We start from the raw sequence: 14366 nt of genomic DNA, 5'->3' as shown, positions 1-14366 counted from the left end.
GCGGCCATGGCTCACGGGCCCAGCCGCTCCGCGGCACGTGGGATCCTCCCAGACCGGGGCGCGAACCCGGTTCCCCTGCATCGGCAGGCGGACGCGCAACCACTGCGCCACCAGGGAAGCCCCAAACTATTGATATTTTATGTGACAACTTGTCATTAATTTTTTTTTTTATTTTTTAAATTGAAGCTATAAATTGGTGCTAAGGAAAATAGGAAATATCCTGTTTGGTATTCGTATAAAACACAAGTTATTTTCTTGTTTCTCCCCCACCCCGGCCAGTGATTAATTTCTTGTAGATAGTAGGCCATTCATATTCTTTTCATTCCCACTCAAGATTGTTTGCCTCCTTTCAATAAAGCTGTACTCTAAGCTTCATACACAAGGTTTGTCCCAGTCCTTTCGTCATCTTCATTTTCATTCCTTCCTTTATAAGTATCCTAATTCCTAGCAAATCGTATACTTTTGCAATTCTCTAATCACATTTCCATGTCTTCTTGCTAAGGAACCTTTGTTCTTGGTATTCCTAGAACACTTTTCCCCTGTCTGCCTAGTAGAATCTTAAGTCTCCTAGCTTTATTGTTTAAACTTTCTGGCCCTTAGCATTTATATCATTTATTGAATGCCTCATAGAATTTATTCTGTATGACTTTCATGACTACTGGTCTGGGTGTTTAAGGACAGATCATATGAATAGTAATAAGAAATGGCATTTTCTTTGCATTAATAGGCAAAGAAAAAGGACTGTGAGCAATTGGAAATAATCAGATAGGAGATGAACTAGGGAATCAGCAGTAGAGAGATTGGTGAGATGCTGTAGAAAGCTTGAAGGAATGAAGACCAGTAGACATGAAGACTATTAGTTTAGTGGGGATTTAGGTTGTGACGAGTTAATTTAGCAGATGCTAGATTGCAGCAGCCTAAGGAAAGACTGGAAAGGAAATGATATTTAACAGTGGAGGGAATATAGGACTATTTTGAAAATGTGATAAGAATCAAGCGATTTTATTGAGATGGTAATGGTAGTTGGTGGTTGGTTTTGTCTTTTGTGTGTGGTGAAATACACAAAATTTATAGTCAACCATTTTTCCATGTATGGTTCACTGGTATTAAATGCATTCATATTGTTGTGCAACCATCACAGCCATCCGTCTCCATAATTCTTTTTGTCTTGTAAAACTGAAGTTCTACCCATTAAATAATGACTCTCATTCTCCTCTGAGCTGCTGACAACCACCATCTTATTTCTGTCTCTATGATTTTGACTGTTCTAAGTACCTCATCTAAGTGGAATCACACAATATTTGTCTTCTTATAACTGGCTTATTTCACTTCGCCTAATGTCCTCAAGGTTTATCCATGTTGTAGAATATTAAAGAATTTTCTTTCTCATGCTAGTTGATTTTTTTCTTTCTAAAGAAGGTGGAGCCTTAACGTGTTTGTAAGGTAAGGTGGGAAGAGTGCATTTAGAAGGGATAGACTGGGAACAAGGAGGAGATGTAGTGAGGAAGAATACATTTTCCTCTGAAAGGGGAAACAAGCTGAGAATAAGCAGGGATATATATATATGCATAGTTCCTTGGCATTGTCAAAAGTTCAGAAAGCGAAAGTAAAACCAATGAATCATGAACATAATTAGTAAAAATTTACTGTACACATATCAAAAAGACACTTTGCAAACTGGGAGCACTCCAACCAAACATGGAAGAGGCTCAGTGAGTGGTGTGTTGTTACAAAGCAGCTTATATGGTGAGCAGGCAGTGTCTTCACAGTATTTGGTGATTAAGGTAAATTAATGACTGACCTGGTTTTGTCTGCTCAGGGAACCTTCATTTGGTGTCCGTTTGCTTTTGATTTTAAGAGCGTTAGCCATTTTGTTCCAGTATTTTTACCTAAATTTATTTCTCTCAAAGGTCGAGGTCAAGGAGGCATTCTCATAGACGGTATACTCGATCCAGATCCCATTCTCACTCTCATAGGAGACGATCTCGAAGTAGGTCCTATACACCAGAATACCGGCGTCGCAGGAGCCGAAGTCATTCTCCAATGTCTAACCGGAGAAGACATACAGGCAGCAGGGTATGTGTTTTTTAAAAGTTAATGAGGGACTTCCCTGGTGCTCCAGTGGTTAAGAATCCACCTTCCAATGCAGGGGATGCAGGTTCGATCCCTGGTCGGGGAACTAAGATCCCACATTCTGCAGGGCAACTAAGCCCATGCTCTAGAGCCTGCACGCCACAACAGAGATTCCGAGTGCTGCAACTAAGACCTGACGCAGCCAAATAAATTAAAAAAAAAAAAAAAAGTTAATGAAAGCTTATTTTGTCTTTCCTGTGTATTTAGTCATAGTATAATAATATCTTTTATGGAAGCTAGAGCACTGTTTAAAAGTGGTACTCCAGAAACATCCTTGGCTGTATGAATATTGTTTATATGCATTCAAGTGTGTTTTCTTTTTTTGACAAAATTTTGAGTTGTTAAATGAAATTTGGGGACTTCCCTGGTGGCGCAGTGGTTAACAATCTGCCTGCCAATGCAGGGGACACGGGTTTGAGCCGTGGTCCGGGAAGATCCCACGTGCCGCGGAGCAGCTAAGCCCTCGTGCCACAGCTACTGAAGCCCGCGCGCCTAGAGCCCATGTGCTTAGAGCCTGTGCTCCACAACAAGAGAAGCCCCCGCAGTGAGAAGCCCACGCACCGCAGTGAAGAGCAGCCCCCGCTCACTGCAACTAGAGAAAGCCCATGCGCAGCAACGAAGACCCAACACAGCCAAAAATAAATTAATAAAATAAATAAATTTATTTTTAAAAAAGAAGGAAATTTGGGAAGAAGCAATATGTTCCAAGAATTGAAATGAAAAGCTGAGTTGAAAATACTGAGATTAAAAGTTATACCATGGGAAGGGGGTAGCAAGGAAATAGCAAAAGCTCTATAGTAATAGTAATAGCTAACACTTATATTGAGCAATGTGCAAAGTTCCTCAATGAAGTAATACTTTTAATCTCTCTTTGAGTCAATTACCTTATTATTGATAAGGAAATTGAGTTTTGGATATGTGACATTGAGGTTTGTTTGTATTTAACCATGGTGGAGTCTGCTATTATTTAATGATGTTTTGAAATTTGCACGTTAATTTTTCAAATCTTGATTGTGGGAACCTTGAAAGATTATCCTTCCTAAAGAATGAAAATTGAGGAGAATCTAATCAGCAATTGCAGATGAAGTCAACGTTGAGTACAAATCTATAAGGAATATAAAACATTTGAATAAACTAAAAATATGGCATTAAACTAAGGATGAATTCTTAGGATACGTTCTGAAAATTGCTGGGCTAGAAAGTTAGGGACATTTTTATTCAGGATGCAGCCTGAAGTATATTCTAAAGAAGGCTTGAGTGTACTATGAACTGTAAAATATAGCTCGCCTGTTTTTTTTTCTTTTAAATTCTTGTTTCCGAGTGACTTGAAATAATATAGTCTTTGTGTATTGGGTGAAGTGTTCTAAGCAAAGTATTTCTGTGTGTTTTTATTTTAATTTGGAGCTTAAAGTTAAATAACATCTTTATTCAACAGGCAAATCCAGATCCCAACACTTGTCTAGGAGTGTTTGGCCTCAGTTTGTACACAACAGAGAGAGATCTTCGCGAAGTATTTTCTCGATACGGACCATTGAGTGGTGTCAATGTGGTTTATGACCAGCGAACTGGACGATCACGAGGATTTGCTTTTGTTTATTTCGAGAGAATAGATGACTCAAAGGAGGTAATTTTGTTTTTGTAATTATTTGTCATTTTGAAAATTTTCTGATGTGCATTATTTAGTATTGAGTTACTGTTAAAAGCTGATTGATAAACTCCCAGTTCCATAAACATTATGTCCTCTTTCATTGTCTGACATGAGTTAAACTCTACCTCTCAGTATTAGAATTGGAATGGCCAGTTTCACTTTCCAGCTAATAATCTCTGGTATAGGCATATCTTTATTGAAATACGGTTTTGTAAAGTGAGGTTATGTGTTTGAGTTAATGGAAAAGGTGAAGTATATATAAGTGTTCTCTTTTGAATAACCCTTATTCATGCCCCAAGCAAATGATTACATTGACGTTTTAAAAGAATTTTGTTTAGGGCTTCCCTGGTTGCCCAGTGGTTAAGAATCCACCTGCCAATGCAGGGGACACGGGTTCAAGCCCTGGTCCGGGAAGATCCCCCATGCCGCAGAGCAGCTAAGCCCATGTGCCACAATTACTGAGCCTGCACTCTAGAGCCCGTGAACCACAACTGCTGGGCCCGCATGTGACAACTACTGAAGCCCGCGTGCCTACAGCTCGTGGTCCGCAACAAGAGAAGCCATCACAGTGAGAAGGTCACGCACTGCAACAAAGACCCAATGCAACCCCAAAAAAAGAAAAAGGAAAAAAAAAAGAATTGTGTTTAGGTTTAATCTGTTTAATTTTTGTAAGTGTCTAATTAGCTCCCTGTCTATACAGAGCTTTGTTTATCTATTCTCTTAAAATTCATCTACAATTCTGTTCTATAAATGAAAAATAATACCTGGAAAGAATTGGTACTTCTTCATTTTTGTTTAGTGCCGTTCTTAATTTGCCTAACAGAATGATCCTGATCAATGTCAGGGATTTGAAATAGTGCTATTCTAACATTCTAGATAATGGATTATAGAGGAAGCAGTAGGCTTGCCTTCTCTATATTAAAAGTTCATGGTGACTGAATTAGAAAATTCCATTTTAAGGAATTTTTGAAGGTCATTTGTTAAAGAAATGGAAGGTACTGGCGTTTCTTTTTTGTACCATTTTACACGTGACAGTAGTTGGCTATAGGTCATTATTGCTCTTTGCATCAACAATGTTTGATTGCGGTATAAGCAGTCGTAATAAAAGAGTATCTTTCAAAATTAATAGATGCTATTGATATTTGGTGGTAGAGGCCAGGGATGATACTAAACATCCTACAGTGAACAGGATAGCCACCCGCAACGGAATTAGCAGGCCTCAAATGTATCAATAGTGGTATGGTTGAAAAACCCTGGATAATTGTAACAAAATAATGCTCTGAGTTGAAGGCATTTATGTTATAGACATTATGATAGACACAGTAATGGTTTTTTTACCGTTACATGTTTGTGATTGGTTTATTCCTGTTCTCAATTAAGGGATAAAGGTGTAAATTTAGAAATACCAGGATATGTGACCTGAAGTGAAAGTTTGCAAAGTGCAAACAATATCATAATTAAACATTTTTTTAATATGAAACTTGTTTGTCCAGTCTTTTCACACACCTCCTCCTGTTAAGTTTATTTCTGGATAAGATAAAATAAAAATGGCAACTTTACTTAGTTCCTGAGAACTTCTTGAAATATGTTAAAGTGGTTGGATTCATTTTTGCATTTATTGGTATTAATACCAAAGGGCAACACAGTGTTAAGGAATGTGAACACAGACATAAAGACAGCACTTGCTGGCCGATTAAGAAGTTCCTTTATATTTGGAGTTCACTAGGTGGCAGTGTGTTACTTAAGGAATGGCTCGACAGGTCTTTAAGGAATGGCTTGACAAGTTTAGACTTGTCCGCTGAGTTGCAGTTTCTGCTTTGAGTTGCTCAGACTGAAGCTAGTTACTGAAGCGTCAGAATTCTTCAGGCTTCCCTGGTTGTGTGGTTCCTTCTTTATGGCTGTAGCTGCCCCTAGTCTTTCAGCAGAGGCCTGCTTAAGTGTCCGTGTGTACGTTGAAAACTCAGTACTATTGACATGCGTATAGCAGGGATTAATACATCAAATCCTAGCCCTTCTTACTTGAGAAAGAAGTGTTTAGAGAATTTAATTTTTGAAATTTCAAATGAAAAATGTGTTAAATTTTTTTGCAGTTTTGATAGTTTCTCGGTGAATTATGCATGACTTTCTGTGCCTGTTCTCCTTTATAGGCTATGGAAAGGGCAAATGGAATGGAGCTGGATGGTAGAAGAATTCGTGTAGATTATTCTATCACCAAGAGAGCGCACACACCTACACCAGGCATATACATGGGCAGACCAACTCAGTAAGATTTCAAGTTTCCTAAGCTGAATTTTAGGAGCCAGAAATTGTGTGCAAAATTTTGATTAATCAAAAGATAAACTTCTTTTCTCTGTAATTTGAATTGAAAGTTACTTAATATGACTACATGTATTCTTTGAATAGTTTTATTTCTTTAATTTTTTATATGTATATTTGAGCATGTGGAGAAATTAAAACTATTGAAGTGCATTCCTGGCTATTTTCTTGTACTACAGAAATAGAAAAAATATTAAATACTAGAAAATTGTATGCCTTTAAATATTCTCTTAATGTTTATGTGACCTTGGAAGCCTCTGTGTATACGGAATGGTTTTACTGATATTAATGTTTGTTTTTTAAAAAGCCAGTTTTGCATTGTGTACAACATAAATAGGGACTTTTATAAAAGTTTTTTAATATAATATAACCAAAGGCAGTATTTCTTAAGAGTGAAAGAAGAAATATAGGCTTTCATTTAATGTGAAGCCTCTTGGGAAAATATAGGATTTGACAAGGAGAGCCTACTGAAAATAGTAGTAATAGTGAAAATAATGTCCGCTGGGCTTCCCTGGTGGCGCAGTGGTTGAGAATCTGCCTGCCAGTGCAGGGGACACGGGTTCGAGCCCTAGTCTGGGAAGATCCCACATGCCGCGGAGCAACTGGGCCCGTGAGCCACAATTACTGAGCCTGCGCGTCTGGAGCCTGTGCTCCGCAGCAAGAGAGGCCACGATAGTGAGAGGCAATGAAGAGTGGCCCCCGCTTGCTACAACTAGAGAAAGCCCTCGCACAGAAACGAAGACCCAACACAGCCATAAATAAATAAATTTTTTTAAAAAAGAAAAAATAATGTCCCTATGATTAGGAGTTGGGAAAACAGCAGGAAAAAGAGGGCTTAGAGTTTAAATTCACTGCCAGAGGTTTGAACATCAGACCTTGAAATTTTTTTAGCACTGGACTTCAGTTCTCTTTGGTATTCAGGGTTGGTTACTTTTTTTTTTGCGGTACGCGGGCCTCTCACCGCTGTGGCCTCTCCCGTTGCGGAGCACAGGCTCCGGAAGCGCAGGCTCAGCGGCCATGGCTCACGGGCCCAGCCACTCCGCAGCATGTGGGATCTTCCCGGACCGGGGCATGAACCCGTGTCCCCTGCATCGGCAGGCGGACTCAACCACTGCGCCACCAGGGAAGCCCAAAGGATTCTTTTTTTTTTTTTTTTTAGGGTTGGTTACTTTTAAATTCTTGATATTTATTAACTGCTTTTGAACTAGTCATAGGACATACATCTTAGCATTTTGGTACTTTTTCACCTTATGGAAAAAGCACGATGCTTTTTTCACCTTATGAAAAAGGTCTTGCTGATTTGGATAGTGCATTAATAGAAGAGCATTTTATAGTTTGGAGAGTTTCGTGAAATTATTCCTGGTTATTTATGTTATACATAGGAAGCAAAAGCAGAATACCATCGGAGTCAGCAAAGTGAGACATGGAAGTAATTGGCATGAAAGGGTTATCTCTTCTCTCTCGTCAATCTCCCTTCTTCCATTTTATTTAAGCATCCATTTATATTAAATGGTGACAGAAGGTAATCATTCACACTGATGTAGAGTTTTCACATTTTTCTGTAGCAGTGGTGGTGGAGGCGGTGGTGGTGGAGGTGGAGGTGGAGGAGGTGGCAGACGTCGAGATTCTTACTATGATAGAGGATATGATCGTGGGTACGACAGGTACGAAGACTATGATTACCGGTACAGGTATGTACGATTTCTGTTCTAAGTTAGATGATAGTAGTAGTGTTTGGCACTTTTAATTTATGTTTAATGTGTATTAATAAAAATATTTAAAATATGGGGCTTCCCTGGCGGTCCAGAGGTTGAGGCTCTGTGCTTTCAGCTCAGGGGACACAGGTTTGATCCCTGGTTGGGGAACTAAGATAAGATCCCACATGCTGCACAGCGTGGCCAAAAAAAAAAAAAAAAAATTAAATAGATGTTATATGATGCTTTCTTGAAAGTAGGAAAAATGATTTTTCTCAAGACCAAGAAAAGAGGTTAATTATCTGTATTGGCCAATACTGTTCTAGTATTGTTGGCACATGGAAAACTTAATAGCTTTCATCTTAGGTCCATTATTATTTTGAATGATGGAATTTTTGGCTTTATCTGCCTTGGTGTAGTGATTATGTAAAATGCTGAATAATCTTTTATTTCCTACAGAAGAAGATCGCCTTCTCCTTACTATAGTCGATACAGATCACGATCAAGATCTCGTTCCTATAGCCCAAGTACGTACACTTTTGCTTTTGTTGGATTAAGGACCTCATTTCTAATTAATGGTTTATTTTAGAAAATTAAGGTATATAGTGACTGTTAATAGTTGGGAAAATATTAGGCAAGTCAAACTATAATTCTCATTTGACTAAAAAAAATTTTTTTTTTTTACTCTTTTCCAGGACGCTATTGATAAACAGTGGTTGCAGTTGAGGACATCTTTTTCTTTCTTTTTTTTCCCTTTCTCTTTTTTTGTTTAATTCTGGATTTCCCCAAGCTTCTAATCCTTCCTACTCCTTAAAAAGAACCCTTAAAAACATCTTTGGTTTATTTAGCATCTACACTTTGTCGATTGTATTGCTGTTTTCACCCCTTTTATTATATTCTTAAAGATGTAATTGTTGTCATTTTGAGTAGTTAAACATCTTGAGTAAAAAAAGGAACCCCCAGTGTTATGCTTCTGTAAATGGTTTTTTGTTTGTTTGTTGCTTTTACAGAAAATTAACTCCTGCCTAATCGAATGAGGAAAGAAATGATCATTTTAAAGCTTCTTTTGTGTTAGATATTATATTAGACATGGTATTAGAGAGCTGCATTTACTACAAACTCCTTTTTTAACTTTCTTTTGGGGAAGTTAGTAACATAAAGTAGTTCAGTCATGTCAGGTTTGTCTGGGGTGGCATGGAGCAATCAAATAATTGAGTGTAGAAAGTTTGAAGCTATAGAAGAAAACACTTGGTCATTTCTTTTGAAGAACGGAATTTTTGAACCCTAAAAATTATGTCGTTTTCTTAGAGACGGAAAGCTTGTGGACTCTTACAAAACATGTTGTATTTAAAATACATTTGTTAAAACTTAAAAACGTAAAGTTTGATTTTTGTGTTGAAATTTTTGAAGTTTAATCAGTGAAGGACAAGCCTTATTATTTATTATTTAGAGCAGTTGTATGCTTTGCTGTTAGAAATTTTGGTATTGGGGAAATGGTTTAAGTAGGCTATTGTATAGAGTCTTTAGAAATAGTGAGGGGAAGGGTAGTCTCCTTTCAAATAAAAGTTAATTTCTTTGAAAATGGGACTGTCTCTTTATTGTGGTACAATGGGAAAATATAACTGGATTAATTTGGATTTCCTTTTTCCTAACATTTTTGCTTACACCTGAATGTATAATCTGTGTCTCCAGTCTTGAAAAACTGTTTTCTTTCCTCCCTTTTTTGGTCAACCAACTTGGAAATATTGAGAGTATTCTGAATCAAACACTATGCTGAAGGAAAGATAAATAATATGGTTCATTTCATCAAGAAGCCCACGTTCTAATAGGAAACACACTTAAATGACTGTAATGTAATGAAAGGGGAGGCTGTTAGCCTGAAGAGGTGGATGATTTTTCAGGTGAACTTTATAAAAAGGTAAGGGCGCATAAGCCTCCTTTGTTTTCTCCCTCAAAGCAATGAGAATAAAATTAGATAATTATGATCTGTATAATAGATCAGTGGGATCTATGGAACTCTGAAGTACCTCAGACATCTTTATTTTAAAAAGCTAACTCTTCAAAATGTCTTTAAAATTTTTTTTGCCTATAAGGGATATCCAGAGAATGAAGCTGTCTCTTGTTGCTCACTAGAGGGTTTTTGTTCTTAAAACCAGGTTATTTAAAGACTGGAAATCATTACCCTAAAGAGAACATTAATTTGTTGACCGTAGGAGTACTTTAAAGATTTAAGTTGTATATCATCAACAAAAGTAAAAACATTGGCTACAATCTGGAGGAGAATTAATAGCCATATAAAGAGATAGTGAACATAATTAAAGACAATACGTAGGGAATTCCAGTGGTTAGGACTCCACACTTTCAATGCGGAGGGCACGGTTTCGATCTCTGGTCAGGGAACTAAGATTCCGCAAGCCCTGCGGCACGGCCAAAAATTTTAAAAAAAAAAACAAAAAATGTAGATGTTACATATGCATTAATGGAAAGAAAGCAGGGAAGGAGAAAGGGGGAGTAAGGAGGATAGAAGTTTTAAATAGGCCAGTCTTTGAAGGCTTCCCTAAGAAGGTGGAATTTCAGTAAAGTTTTAAGGTGAGGAGGGAGGGAGCCTTGTAGATACGTGGGGGAAGAATATATTAGGTATAGGGTACAGCATGCGTAATGGCCGTAAGGCAGTTACATACCTGGAAGTGTTGGAGGAGAAGAAAAGAGGTCAGAGAGGACAAAGATAATAACCAAGGGCTCGGCACTGCTGGGGAGAATGGGTTCACCTATAGTATTAAAGTAAAAATCCGTGCTTCCCTGGTGCAGTGGTTGAGAGTCCGCCTGCCGATGCAGGGGACACGGGTTCGTGCCCCAGTCCGGAAAGATCCCACACGCCGCGGAGCGGCTGGGCCCGTGAGCCATGGCTGCTGAGCCTGCACGTCCGGAGCCTGTGCTCCGCAACGGGAGAGGCCACGGCAGTGAGAGGCCCGCGTACCGCACGAAAAACCCCAAAAAAACAAAAAGCAATACGGCGGGACTTCCCTTGTGGCACAGTGGTTAAGAATCTGCCTGCCAGTGCAGGGGACACAGTTTGACCCCTGGTCTGGGAGGATCCCACATGCTGTGGAGCAACTAAGCCCGTGCGGCCTAGAGCCCATGTGCTGCAACTACTGAAGCCCGCATGCCTAGACCTCATTCTCTGCAACGAGATCCCACCGAAATGAGAAGCCCATGGACTGCAACGAAGAGCAGCCCCCACTCGCCGCAACTAGAGACAGCCCGTGTGCAGCAACGAAGACCCAATGCAGCCAAAAAAATAAATAATAATGGCGAGGACAACATGATAGTGGTACAAAATATGCATACTATGGAATCCTGTATACTTAAAGTGATTTCACTAACTCTGCCCTACACGTGCTTGCAAGTGACCCTAAAAAGGCTATCCAGTCAGGAAACTTCAACACGATGTTCACAAGGTTAAAAAGAAAGTTATGAGTCCTCACAGGACTCTATGAAGTGCAATCTAGGTATGTACGGTTCCCCATTTATCCTGGGGGTATGCGTTCCAAGACCCCCAGTGGATGCCTGAAACCATGGGTAGTACCAAACCTTGTACTACACTTTTTTTTTCTTTATGTACATACCTGTGATAAAGTTTAACTTATAAATTAGGCACAGTAAGAGATTAACAATAATAAAGTAGAACAGTTAAAAGAATATACTGGGGCTTCCCTGGTGGTCCAGTGGTAAAGAATCCTTCCAATACAGGCAACGCGGGTTTGATCCCCGGTCAGGGAACTAATATCCCACATGCCGCGGGGCAACTAAGCCCACATGCCACAACTACTGAGCCCACGTGCCTCAACTAGAGAGAGAAAACCCACACGCCACAACTAGAGAGAAGCCCGCACACCACAACAAAAGATCCCACATGCTGCAGCTAAGACCCAATGCGGCCAAAAAAGCAAAAACAAAAACAAAAAACAATATAATGTAAGAAATTCCATGGCGGTCCAGTGTTTAGGACTCTGCGCTTTCACTGCTGAGCGCCCGGGTTCAATCCCTGGTTGGGGACTAAGATCCCACAAGCAGTGCAGCATGGCCAAACAAAAAACAATACAAAATAAATAAAGTTACATGAATGTGTTCTCCAAATACTATACTGTAATTACACTTGTGATAATATGAGATGATAACAATGCCTGTGTGATGAGATTGAGGTGAATGACAGACATTGTGAGGCTACTGTTGACCTGATGATAGGTCAGAGGAAGATCATCTGCTTCAGGTGATGCTGGATCTTGGATCTATGATAACGACGGTTGGAGATTCTAGGCAGGACGGAGCAGGATGGTGCGAGAGTTCATCACACTACTCACAATGGCGTACAATTTAAAACTTAAGAATTGTTTGTTTCTGGAATTTTTAGTATTTTTGCATCATGGTTGACCTCAGGTAATTGAAACTACAGAAAGTGTGAAAGGAGGGACTACTGTATCTCTCTGATGATAATTTAATCCAGGCATACATTTTCATGGCATAATTTTCAGACTACTACACATATTGCTTCTTTGTAAATTTGAGAGGGTACTTCCTTGATACAGGGAATGTAACTGGTAACATACTTTAACGATGAGTTGGGGATAAAATTGACAAACTTGGAAAAATTGAGACTCTTCAGAGAGGGCCTAAATAGACTATCCTACTTTCCCCTCAAAGGTGAGCATGGATACATGAGTAACTGAAGCATGACAGTTTTAGAACACAGAATGTGGCTCTGATCACTTTAATTTGGAAAAATTAAAAGGACAAATAAAAGAGAATAGAAAGTTTAATATGAATAGAGTTTCAGCTGGAGAAGATGAAAAAGTTGGAGATGGATGGTGGTGATGGTTATACAACAACGAATATATTCATGCCACAAATCTGTGCACTTAACAACTGGTACATTTTATGTGTAGTTTACCACGCAAAAAAAAGGGACATAGCAAAAACCCCCAAAGCCTAAAAGATCCACACATATCTAGCTTGGTACTATTTCTCTCTGGTGTATCCTGCTATTTGAAAATAGCAAAAATGATTAGGTAACCAATGAAGTAATAGTTATAGTACCTATAACTCCTGATGGAGTAAGTGTCCAATAAATGTATGTATAAATGAGTGAATTAACATGGGGAAATAATTGGTGAGGCCTATTAACTTATGAAATTCCCAGTCCAAAGTTTCCATCAAATTAAACTGAAAAGCTGAAGTATAAAAGCGGTATGACAGAAGGGGTCTAGGCTGAAACTATATTCAATGACGATGACCCTAAAAAGGGATTAAGAATCACCTTTAATATAAATCTGTTTAATAAAGGAAGAGAAGAGGCAATTTAATAATTATGGAATTCCCTGGCAGTCCAGTAGTTAGGACTCAGTGCTTTCACTGCAGGGGCCCAGGTTCAACCCCTGGTTAGGGAACTAAGATCCTGCAAGCTGCACGGCGCAGCCAAAACAAAAGGAAAAAAAATTATGAAAGTATTGGAGCTTAAGTCACCTTGAAAATTCATTTACCTGAAACACTGGGATCCCTGGTGTCAGATAAGTGAAGCATTCTATTTGATATTTACAAAATCAAGTGCAGAGACATCACAATGGCAAATGTTTTTTGAAATGTAAAAAGGGACATGAGTTTTATTTTCAAGTATTGTTACATTAAAATTTATTTGTGAAGGCATACACATATCTAATTGATCTTGTAATACAATTTTAAATTTTAAATTATGGTTTGTGTGATCTGGTTTCTCAGAATTATTTAGGGTTTACACTTGTTAATATAAATTTAGTAGGTGCAAAACTCAAGAAGAAATGAAGAAAACTAAAAACATTTGTCTTGTATACGTGGATCCTGAATCCATTTATACATTACTGAATGGGAAGACCTAGTAGTACTAGTATAAACATTCCAATCCTTACCCAAAATATATGTATAAACATGCAAAAGGGGGAAGGGTTTTGTTAATTGCTTATAATAACCCCTACGAGATGGGCAGTTTGGGAGGAGTGGATGAAATTATTCCAAGGACCACATAGAAGAATGTACGTAGGAATGAATAAGCAGAGGAATAGAATCCAGAATAGATCCAAGTACATATGAGAATTTATAAAGATGACATTTCATTTTGGTAGAAAAAGGACAAATCAAGATGGTACAATTTACTATTTGGAAGAAAATAAATTTAGACCCTTGCCTCATACTACATTACCATGAATTACAGGTGGATTAAATATCTAAATGTGAAAAATGAAGCTGTAAATTACCATTTGGGAACCACGATAGTATTAACTAAGACAAGCAAGGCTCTTTGGGTGCCAAAACTAGGGTAAGGGCTTCCCTGGGGTCGCAGTGGTTAAGATTCCTCCTGCCAATGCAGGGGGCTCGGGTTCGAGCCCTGGTCCGGGAAGATCCCACATGCCGCGGGGCAACTGGGCCCGTGAGCCACAACTACTGAGCCTGCGCGTCTGGAGCCTGTGCTCCGCAACAAGAGAGGCCGCGACAGTGAGAGGCCCGCGCACCGCGATGAAGAGTGGCCCCCGCTCGCCGCAACTAGA

The 14366-nt window shown here is 39.0% G+C and overlaps 1 protein-coding gene across 9 annotated transcripts in view; it reads left to right on the top strand.

Moving 5' to 3' along the window:
- Nucleotides 1-9166, top strand: part of TRA2A (transformer 2 alpha homolog) — a 21484-nt gene extending 12318 nt beyond the window's left edge. For 7 of the 9 annotated variants that reach the window (XM_007108579.4, XM_024128114.3, XM_028490116.2 and 4 more), the window contains 6 exons: nucleotides 1977-2076; nucleotides 3569-3757; nucleotides 5929-6044; nucleotides 7663-7788; nucleotides 8251-8318; nucleotides 8487-9166. In XM_007108579.4, the coding sequence (XP_007108641.1) occupies nucleotides 1977-2076; nucleotides 3569-3757; nucleotides 5929-6044; nucleotides 7663-7788; nucleotides 8251-8318; nucleotides 8487-8497 (610 nt within the window). In that variant the 3' untranslated portion in view covers nucleotides 8498-9166. Of the gene's footprint in view, nucleotides 1-1910; nucleotides 2077-3568; nucleotides 3758-5928; nucleotides 6045-7662; nucleotides 7789-8250; nucleotides 8319-8486 lie in introns of all 9 variants that reach the window. The other 2 variants (XM_007108578.4, XM_007108577.4) reach the window with 2 other exon arrangements.
- Nucleotides 9167-14366: the final 5200 nt, after the last annotated feature.

Source organism: Physeter macrocephalus, chromosome 5, assembly GCF_002837175.3.
Source record: "Physeter macrocephalus isolate SW-GA chromosome 5, ASM283717v5, whole genome shotgun sequence".
NCBI classification, from domain to species: Eukaryota; Metazoa; Chordata; class Mammalia; order Artiodactyla; family Physeteridae; genus Physeter; species Physeter macrocephalus.
Note: the sequence above shows the minus strand (reverse complement) of the source record. Positions and strands in the feature narration are given on the sequence as shown.